The sequence below is a fragment of the Dendrobium catenatum genome, unplaced genomic scaffold, assembly GCF_001605985.2.
Source record: "Dendrobium catenatum unplaced genomic scaffold, ASM160598v2 fragScaff_scaffold_54, whole genome shotgun sequence".
In the NCBI taxonomy this organism is placed as follows: domain Eukaryota; kingdom Viridiplantae; phylum Streptophyta; class Magnoliopsida; order Asparagales; family Orchidaceae; genus Dendrobium; species Dendrobium catenatum.
Genome location: NW_021318516.1, coordinates 2,539,553 through 2,550,471, shown reverse-complemented (window position 1 = coordinate 2,550,471; position 10,919 = coordinate 2,539,553). Strand labels below are relative to the sequence as shown.

At 36.8% G+C, this 10,919-nt stretch overlaps 1 protein-coding gene across 1 annotated transcript; it reads left to right on the top strand.

The window, feature by feature from the left end:
- Window positions 1-1,164: 1,164 nt before the first annotated feature.
- On the top strand, window positions 1,165-10,709 carry LOC110097093 (DNA replication licensing factor MCM6). Its single transcript, XM_020823328.2, has 17 exons — window positions 1,165-1,374; window positions 1,459-1,611; window positions 1,680-1,820; window positions 1,906-2,068; window positions 2,156-2,349; window positions 2,434-2,629; window positions 2,719-2,796; window positions 5,362-5,591; window positions 6,203-6,317; window positions 6,855-7,070; window positions 7,241-7,444; window positions 7,529-7,690; window positions 7,882-7,937; window positions 8,041-8,159; window positions 8,232-8,357; window positions 10,046-10,176; window positions 10,375-10,709. The coding sequence occupies exons 1-17, from the start codon at window positions 1,298-1,300 to the stop codon at window positions 10,516-10,518; spliced, it is 2,505 nt and encodes an 834-aa protein (XP_020678987.1). The 5' UTR covers window positions 1,165-1,297; the 3' UTR covers window positions 10,519-10,709.
- The last annotated feature ends 210 nt before the right edge of the window (window positions 10,710-10,919 follow it).

Below are 10,919 nucleotides of genomic sequence, written 5' to 3'. Positions count from 1 at the left end.
TATTATCAAGCTAACAGCTGATCAATGACACAATACAAAGCTTTTATAAAATCCTTATTTTCATACATTAGTTTATCAAATTCTCATTAACTATAGAAATTCAGATCAATTTTGTATTGTAATTCTCTATTTTATTAAATTTCTAATTGTTTGAATGTGACTGAAGCAAATACATATATTAAATATTATTGTTTTTAAATATATTAAATATAATGATAAAATGAGAAGTTGATTCCTGCCTAATTAAATGTATAAGATTTTGTTTGGGATAATTTTTTTTATTTAATTAGAACTTTTTTTTTTTTTTGCGATTAAAATTTATTTTTGAAATTACAAAATGGAGTCTAAGGACGAAGAGATGGCAAAATGATAAATTTTATTTTTTGGAATTGGGTATGCACCCGCTGTCATCCTCAGAAGGGCACTTGGCGGCATGACTAATCCTCAGCCGACCTAAAAGAGACACTCATCTCAGAAACCTCATAACCCGCATTTGATTGGGCTTGATCCTGTCACAGGACGTAGCTCTACGTTCGGCCGCCAATAGAATCGTGCCACACGTTCTCACTATTTACCGCGCGGCTCGATAACCCGACCCGAAACGGACCCATGATGGCTTGGTATTTCTCGCTTTTGCTAGGTATTGCTCGGTATTACTCGATATTGCTAGGTATTGGTCGATTTTGCTTGGCAATAACCAATACCGAATAAATACCGAGTTGTACCGAGTTTTTCTAAAAAACTCGGTACAACTTGGTATTTCTACAAAAACTCGGTACAACTCGGTATTTCTAGCAAATACTGAGTTTTTCTAGAAAAAACTCGGCAAGAAAAAACCCGGTACAACTCGGTATTTCTCGGTATTTGTCTTCACAGAGCAGTATTTCTCGTTATTGTCAAGTAATACCTAGCAATACCGAGCAAATACCCAGTAATACCTCGCAATACGCGAACATAGCATTCCCAGATTCCGGTCCAGATCAAGTCGTCTGGCCGCGCGGTAAAGACTAAGAGCACGTGACGACATATTATTGATGGCCGAACGTAGCTCTACGTCTGATCGGACGTAATAATTGTTCCGGAGCTACTGCTCGAGCGGAATGAAGCAAGGTTGGGTAATAGCCCACCAATCAAACTAAGCAAAGGTGGGGGCAAAATGGTAATTTACGATACCTAACCCGCTCCATTTTTTTTTGGCGCCAAGCCGACGTTCTTCCCGCCAAAACCCTAGCCGAGAAGGCTTCATTGGGCAGCACGGCGATAGGGCGAAGACCGTGCCGGAAAGAGTAGTAGAGAGATGGACGGCTTCAGTGGCTTCTTCGTCGACGAGAAGGCTGTTCGAGTGGAGAACATCTTCCTGGAGTTCCTCAAGAAGTATCTGCTATTTTATGTTTCTTTTCTACTTTTCCATTTTCTTTCCTCAGATCTCAATTTCAACCGCTGTCATTTCTATGAAAGGTTTAAATTTGATCCGAATGCTGTCGATCCCTTCTACGATTCGGAGATTGAGGCTATGAAGTCCAAGGAATCGACCACCATGTATGTGGACTTCTCCCATGTAATGCATTTCAATGACATCCTCCAGAAGGCCATCTCTGAAGAATATCTCAGGTCCCTCTATTCTCTCTTTAATCTTACTTTTTTACCCGGTAGGAAGTTTATTCCTCGAAGTTTTGCAGATTTGAGCCCTATTTGAGGAATGCATGCAAGAGATTCGTCATGGAGCACAAATCAGGGGAGAATAGAGCTGCAATAATTTCTGATGACAACCCTAACAGGGACATCAATGTTGCTTTTTATAACATCCCGCTGTTAAAGAGGTTTTATCTTCAGTTCGACGTGTGTAATTGAACTTGAGGTTTCGTCCTTTGCTTCTGAAGTGACAAATTGCTTTTATCATTGCAGGCTGAGAGATTTGACTACTTCAGAGATCGGGAAATTGACTTCTGTGATGGGTGTAGTTACCCGAACCAGTGAAGTCCGGCCCGAGCTCCTTCAAGGATCTTTCAAGTGCATGGAATGTGGAGGTATCATCAAGAATGTAGAGCAGCAGTATAAATACACTGAGGTATCCATTTTTTATTTTTTTAATTTTTTGGCATTTTCTGTTGCTTGTGGAGAGACTTTTCTCATCATTTTTTAAACTGTTCTGAAGCCCATAATTTGCATCAATGCGACTTGTCAAAACCGTACTAAGTGGGCACTGCTTCGGCAAGAAAGTAAGTTTACAGACTGGCAAAGGGTAAGGATGCAGGAGACATCTAAAGAGATACCTGCAGGTTCTCTTCCTCGATCGCTGGATGTCATTCTTCGACATGAAATTGTCGAGCAAGCAAGGGCTGGAGACACGTAAGCTCACAAATTGTATATTATGTAGGAAATTCAAATCGACTTGCTTACTGTTTCTATCAATCCTTACGTCCTGCAATTCAGGGTGGTTTTCACAGGCAGCGTTGTTGCTATACCAGATGTCATGGCATTAACTTCGCCAGGTGAGAGAGCAGAGTGTAGGCGAGAAGCATCCCAGAGGAGAAATGCTTCTGGTGGTAATGAAGGTGTTAGAGGTCTTAGAGCCTTGGGAGTGAGAGATCTTTCCTACCGTCTTGCTTTTATTGCAAATTCAGTGCAGGTTTGTGTTGAAGTTTGTAACATGTTTCTCTGCTCTGCATATTTATGTTTATGAAAGGCTTAACTTTTATTGTATTGTTATCGTTATAGTTGGCTGATGGTAGGGGCACTAGTGATATTAGGGACAGAAGGATGGATGGTGATGATGGTGACAGGCAGGAATTCACGGTATATCGTTTTCATACAACATATTGCTTTGACCTTATTATTGTGTTACCATTGGTATTTTCTATCTATGAACCATGTCTTTCGTTTTAATAAAAGGAGCTGCGGTTTTCTTTTTTTCACTGATTGCAAAAAGAAAAGTTTTCTAGTTGTAGTCTTATTACATGATGTTACACAACACTATAAGCTTTTATTTTACCATTGTTTGATGGGTTTTGGGCCTAGCTTGTGCTAGTCTTTGAGTCGGAATGATTGAAGACATTTTAATCTATAAATTTGTTGTATTTACAAATTAGTTATGGTTATCTCATTAATATATTCACACCTTTGGTTTTCCACTTCTTATAAACATACCTTTAGATTATGTTGCACTATCATTTTTTATAAGGTTGACCACTGTCATATAATCTTGCCTAGCCCTGCAAGCCTCACGGGAACGAAACTCTCTCAAATCTCTTAAATCACACAATTTTGTCGCCCTTTTTGCTCTATTTATGAAGGGGTCAAGGGTTAGGTCATCCATGATTTCTCCCTCTCGCACTGGTCGCTCTTATTCTCCTTCCCCCCTCTCTTAACGAGTTGAGTCGAGTCAAGTGGTGGCATTATCTAGTTGAGCTCTTTAATGAGCGCAAGCTCGACTTGTATAAAAATCAAGCTCGAGCTTGGCTCGATTGAAAGCTCAAATTCGATTCATTTATGAAGCTCAAATTTTCGTTATTTTAAAAAATTATCTAGAAAATGGTATATTACAATTTTAAAAAATAAGTTTTAAAATCGAGTAGCTCGACGTGCTAACGAGTGGATCTTTGATATTTCGAGAGCCTCTGATTTCTCTTGAATGTCAATCCCAAGTTGAGCTCCATCCTCTTGACCCCCTCCCAAGTCGAGCTCCATGCTCTTAGGGGTGTCAATATTTGACACGACCCGAAAACCCGACTCGAACCCGATCTGAAATTTTCGGGTTAGGGTCAATCCAGATCAGAAACGGGTCTAGTTCGGGTTCAACAAATTGACCCGTTTCAAAGATCAGGTCGTGTTCGAGTTGGCCCAGTAACCCAAATTGACCTGTTTTTGAACTGTTTTTGACCCGAAAACCTGAGAATGACCTGTTTTGAACCGAAATTTGGAGATTGACCTGTTTTTTTACCCGAAAAATTGACCCGTTTGCAAAAACGAATCGGGTTTGGGTTGACCCAAAAGTGTTGGGTCCATTCCGGGTTCGACCAGTGACTCGAAATTGACACCCTACATGCTCTGGTCCCCCTTTATGTAGAGAGTGAGTCTATTTATAGATTTTTGAGAGTTACATGCCCTATAAATATAGTTAAAACCCAAAATGCTCAATCAGACCGCCTGCATTAATACCCTTGTGCATAGATTGTTTCTTCAGCATTTGGTGCCTTTATGATATTGGAATCAAGCGATATTGGGCTAGTTGAATTTGTCCCGTCAAGACACTCAATTCAATTATATGCATGTAGTGGTTGATAATTTAGTCATCCAATTAATATTTTGCAGTTTCTAATGACAAGTGCTTGATTTGGGTTCGTTCGGTTTTGGATTTGACCACTTTTGATGTTGTTTGGTTTGTTTCGTTGAAATGTTCAGTTTGATTATAAGTTTGTTGAAATTGGAGTTTGGATAGTCTTGACTTAAAATTTATAAGTTTTCAATGCAAATATGAATTGAGATTCGTGCCTGATCAATGTGATTTTTGATGTCGTATCACGGTGTCAAACGTGTATAATGTAGGCTAGAACATATACCAATTCCAAATACACATATGGAGTTACTCATAGATTCTTCACTCACTAGTGATCCTTATCCACATCACATATACTCATACAATGTAATTGACCTTTCCATCATAAGGTTGTGATATTGACATCTTAATCCAAATGCAGACTAGCATGCATATGCAATGCTTGTATGATCATACGCAAATGTCATTAATGATACATGCTGTTAGTGATATGATCGTAAATATACATAGTTCATTGTATCAATCCTTAACTATTATATAAGGATCATTCTACAAACCAATCACTACCAAATTAGTCTGTTTCTCATAAGGAATCCAGTGAATCATGAATCATCAAAACCTAAGTTCTGCTCAAAGTTACAGCTTTTATCTCAAGAAATCATATGAATAATCATGGTAAGATGATGGATATTTAACAGAGTAATTCCAATGTGGATCTTTCCATGCTCTTTTGTCTTTCTCTATCTTCCTTCCTCTAACCATCCACCTTAATTTACTTGGATTTCTAGGGCTTCTACAACTAGGTCTATTTACTGCTAAAATACTTGAGCATAAACAAGTAACTCTTGTAATTATAGAACCAACATGAAAAAATCACTACATAAAATAAATAGTTTTCCTATCAACACAAAAATCAGATATACAGATCCTCGTAGAGAGCACATTTTGCTTTTTTCCAAGGCTGCTTGCATTCTTTGCATGAAAGCGATACCTCTGTCCAAGTATTAAAGCTGTTTGTTTCTAATTTTTGGTCTTTGTGGCGTATATGCTGCTTTTATCTGATGTGTTTTGGTGTTCTTTGCCAGCAAGAAGAAGAAGAGGAAGTTTTGAGGATGCGAAATACCCCTGATTTTTTTAACAAAATAGTTGACAGCATTTGCCCAACAGTTTTTGGTCATCAGGAGATAAAACGGGCCATTCTTCTTATGCTACTGGGTGGCGTGCACAAGTTAACCCATGAGGGGATCAATCTTAGGGGAGACATCAATGTCTGTATCGTTGGAGATCCTAGCTGTGCAAAGTCTCAGTTCCTTAAGTAAGCGTAGTGTTTTCCATTCATATGATATTCACCATATAACCATTCTATTCAACTACGGTGATATTGAAGTACCATTTGTGTCTAACTTTATTTTCAAGATACAGTGTAATATAAACTTAACTGTCAGTTCAATCTATCAGCCTTAACCATTTTCTCTATTAAAATGCTAGTCATAGGCTATTATCTGTGCACGGAAGTTTGTGTTTCATTTCAAAAAACCATATTTCTTATTCTTATTGTTTTTTTACCGAATTACCCGTGTATTATTAATTGTTAAAGCCAGTTGAATCATGGTCTTTTCTTGGGAAAATTATTAGGTGCGGACACCGGACGTATCGGACGTAGAGATATGTCCGGAAATCCACTTAAAATTTGACTCGTGGAGTCCACTTTTATTGCACTTGGCTTAAAGTTGTGCGGACACATTAAATATATAAAGTAAAAAATAAATCCAATTGAATATCCACGTGTTCACTCAACGTGTCGACATTTTATTAGAGTCCGGACATACCTCTACGTCTGGTGTCCGCACCTAATAATTCTCACTTTTCTTGAGAGTGCAAGTGTAATTTTTGGCTTTATTTTATTTAATGACAACTCATCTGCAGGTACACTGCTGGCCTGGTTCCTCGATCAGTTTATACATCTGGAAAATCTTCATCTGCTGCAGGTTTGACAGCAACTGTTGCCAAGGAGCCAGAAACTGGCGAGTTCTGTATCGAGGTAATATTGCCTAACAAATCTCTTCCTTCAAGACTCAATCATAACATTTTGTAAAAACTATTTTATTTGTTTATCCATTTGTTGGATTGAACTTGTCTATCCTTTAATGGTTCCTTAAACCATAACTTGCCAACCATACATGGAGCTTTTTCTTCTTTCGTTGTCTTTTAAATGGCCATGCGGCATCACTTTTGGTGCTTTTAGATAGCAGTCTTTTTAGGAAACTACACCAATTTTTTCAATTCAATCTTATTGCTCAGCTCTTTTCTTGAATTGAAAGCTTTTTAAAATGCATCGATCATTCAATAGATATCTCTATCTGAAGTGCTTTTGGATAACATTCTGTTTGAGCAACTTCAACAAAAAATTCAATCAATTCTTATGGTGCAGAACTTACCCTGAATTGAAAATTTTCAAAATGCATCACTTCGTTCAATAGATGTTTATCCCTGGAACTAGCATATCCTCCCTATTATAATTGTATGCCGGTCTTAGTTTTACCGCATATAATTTCATTTGTCGTATGGGCTTTGGCAGGCTGGTGCTCTTATGCTCGCTGATAATGGAGTATGCTGCATTGATGAATTTGATAAAATGGACATCAGGGACCAGGTTGCCATACATGAAGCAATGGAACAACAAACCATAAGCATTACAAAAGCAGGCATACAAGCTACATTAAATGCCAGAACATCCATTCTTGCTGCAGCAAATCCTACTGGTGGACGTTATGATAAGTCGAAGCCGCTAAAGGTCAGCATCTGCAATGTGAACATGGAACTTTATAAATTCAACTGGAAAAACAATGGGAGCTTTCTGAGTTTCTTTTTTACTATAGCCATGCTATGATGTTTAACATGGAATATGATAAATTTAAAAGAAAGAAAATAATGATTCTGTTCATGCTTTCTCCTTTTGAACAGTACAATGTGGCTCTTCCTCCAGCTATTCTTTCAAGGTTTGATCTAGTGTATGTTATGATTGATGAACCAGACGAGAACATTGATTATCATATTGCCCATCATATTGTGAGAGTTCATCAGAAGCATGAAGAAGCGTTATCCCCTTCTTTCACCAGTGCAGAATTGAAACGTTATTTTGCATATGCCAAGTCACTAAAACCTCAGGTTTATTCATTGGCATATTTTTTTGAGTTCCATCGGTTGAAATAAATAGGTGGTCTATTTCCTAATGCATGCATTTTGTTGCAGTTGAGCACTGAAGCAAGAAAAGTGCTGGTCGAATCATATGTAGCTCTTCGCAGAGGTGATGCCACACCTGGGAGTAGGGTTGCCTATAGGATGACTGTGCGGCAGCTCGAGGCCCTGATCAGGTTGTCAGAAGCCATCGCTAGAAGCCACTTGGATACAACGGTTTGTGTTCTTGTATCTCTGCTGTGATTGTGAAATAACTTCTAGATAAGCACCATATGTTTGATAGATCAAACTACTAATATAGTTTACCCGCAGAAATGCCGGTGATTAAGCAAAAAATCAGGCATCTTAATTCAATTATAATTTTTACAAGGTTTCCTTTACAATTTTCTTTGTTGATGTTGCACTAGGTTCTTCCACCTCATGTCCTGATGGCAGTGAAGCTGCTTAAGACATCTATTATAAAGTGAGAAGTTTACTTGCCAGCAATGCTTAAGGCATCTCCATTTTTTTCCCCTTTTACTGCTTTTCTATTTGCTAAAGTAATCTTTGCAAATCATACCATGCAGTGTTGAATCGAGTGAGATTGATCTATCTGATTTCCAAGATGATGCTGAGGTCAATAGAGACACTGCTCAAGATGCTGCAGAAGTGCCTGCAGATGAGGGTCCAGCATCAGGAAATAGCGGTAAATGTTGAAATCAGAAAGCTCAATATGATGTTCCCAAAGCTAAGCTTTTTTGTGTATGACATGTTATAGGTGCTGAGCAAGGGCCAGATAGTCGTCAAAAGAAGAAAATGATAATAACTGAAGAACATTTTCAGAGAGTTACTCAAGCTTTGGTCATGCGCTTAAGACAGCATGAAGAGACAGTGATGCAAGATGGTACCAAGCATTACCATATATAGCTAATTTAAGATCGGTAGCACCTTTTTGTATGGTTTGTGGGACTATGATAAATGCAAATTAATTTTAAAGCTAAATTCAATGCATAGTAGCTCATTTGCATGTCCCAATATAACAGAACATGACAAGTAAAAACAAACCTCTTTTAGAGGCTTTTACTTGCATATATAACAAGAGAAGTTTAAATACTTAAGGAGAATAAAAGACGAATTGGACTTTTGATTTTAATTTTGCTGGTTTTTTCATATTAAAAGTGTCTTCTTTATAAGCTGTCTTTTGTTTTCCAGCATGAATGGTACTTATTCAAAAACAATGCTGATTTTCTTAGGAAAAAGGCATCTGCATGTCATATTAATTGCTATGTGCGCTTAGAACTGGTCCAGAATGCTACCGGGCCTAAAATGTTTAGTTCCTTGAATTCCTTTTCATTAAAAAGTATCACAATCATTTTAGTCATTCTTAAGCCTTGCAATTTTCTTCAACAACAGACATGTACTATTAGAGAGTATTAACAAAAAGGGGATCAAAGTTAAGTGTGATGCACAAGTAGTTAAGACCATTTTATGTTGATTTATAGTATTTTGATTCTAGGTTGACTACTCAATGGATTCCAAGTTGTTATGAATTATTTTGCGTATGTTCCAGACATTTGTTCGTAGGATTTAGGCTTCATTTGGGATAGCTTTCTTACTGCTTCTTAAAGCAATTTTTACAATAAATAAAATTTTTATGCTAAAAAGCTACTTTAAAAAACATTAAGAAAGTGGTTCCAAACAAAGCCTAGTTGCAATAAATCATACCAGCCTTAGTGCGTAATAGTAAGTCCAATTGTCTTAAATTTAGGCTATGAGATTCTTACATATGGATTGATGTATTGAATTGATTTGGTTTATCCTTCATTTGGTGAAATATGCATATTATAAAAATCTCACATAATGAACATTAGTCATACTTTAATATCATGCTTATGTGTAAGGGCAGATCATTATATTTTTAAACTATTCAATATAAGATTGAATATTTATGTTCCTTAACAATCTTGCTTTCACTTGAGAGATATGTCATCACTCTTCAAATAGATTTTTAAATTATGTGATAGAAGATTAAAGTCCATACTATCATGTGCTTTAATAGCTCATTTAGAAGAGTATGATTATCCTTTTACGCACTCTTAAATGAATGCGCAATGTTTGATGTGGATCATCTAGATATTATTTCGGGGGTGTTTGTCACCCGTTAATATTTTAATAATAGTATCAGAACTATTGCTTCCAATCATGTCAACCCCTTCAGCTACTACTGGTACCTGTTAGTGATCTAGGAAAAAGAAAGAAAGGTGAGAAATGTAGTAAGACTATAAGAAAATTTCTGATTGGAAATTTTAGTAAGTTTTGGTTGTGTAATAATAGTTCATTATAGATGATGACACCATCAATCTAATGTATTTATAACTGATGCATGAATGTAGAAATGTTCTGATCGATAGGAATTTGGTCTTTTGTTTTGGTGACTGTTGCCTATCAGATTTCTTTGTTTTTAGAAGCTCAACTCATCAAAATACTAATTAGTTACTAAGATTTGGGTCGCTTTAAATGTTCGCAACATTTTTATCTACCTGAAATTCCCAAAGCTTCAAATACAAAAGTTTAAAACTTTTTGATTTACAGGAAGTGGTTTGGCTGGAATGAAGCAGGGAGATCTCATTGTATGGTATGTGGAGCAGCAGAATGTTCAAGGAGCGTACAGCTCTACCGATGAGGTGCGAGAAGAGGTCAAATGCATCAAAGCCATCATTGAGGTATAATCTTAGGCTTCGTTTGGGACATCTTTTTTACTGCTTCTTAAAACAGCTTTCTAAAAAATTGTTTTAAGAAGCAGGAAGAAAACCGTTCCAAATAAAACTTTAATCTATATCATTATTGATTATTTCAAGGTAGCAGCTATATATAAAAACTTCAGCAACTCTATAATATTTTTCGAAATTATTGGAATGCAGAGATTGATAAATAGGGAAGGCCATCTGATTGTGATTGATGATGGATCAAGTTCAGCTGCAGCCTCGACGGAGGCTGGTGAAACAAGAAGACCTTCTAGTGAGAACAGGATTCTAGCTGTGGCTCCTAATTACGTTGTTGATTGAATGAGCTTAATGGTGATATTTTAACAATCAGAAAAGTTTGAGATTATTTTAACTAAGATGCTGAGATTTCTTGTAATTGTTTGATAGAAAAGATATTCATGCAGGAAATAATAGTTTCTTCTTAAATTACGAACTGCCATGAATGCTACCTTAAGCTATATGAAGCTTGTTTGAGATTATTTTTACAATCAGAAAAGTTTGTAGCAATAGCTTAAGAAACCGAGGCTGTGACCATAAGATTTGAAATTTACATAAAATTGTGGAGGAAAACTGGTTTCCTCTTTAAATTAGTTGGCCTATCCATAATTGACTAAAGTAGCTCAATTAGTCAAGTTAGTATTATTTCAGGCTCAGCAAGTTTAAATGCTAAGCTTAAATATATATTATTGGTTCAACAAGTT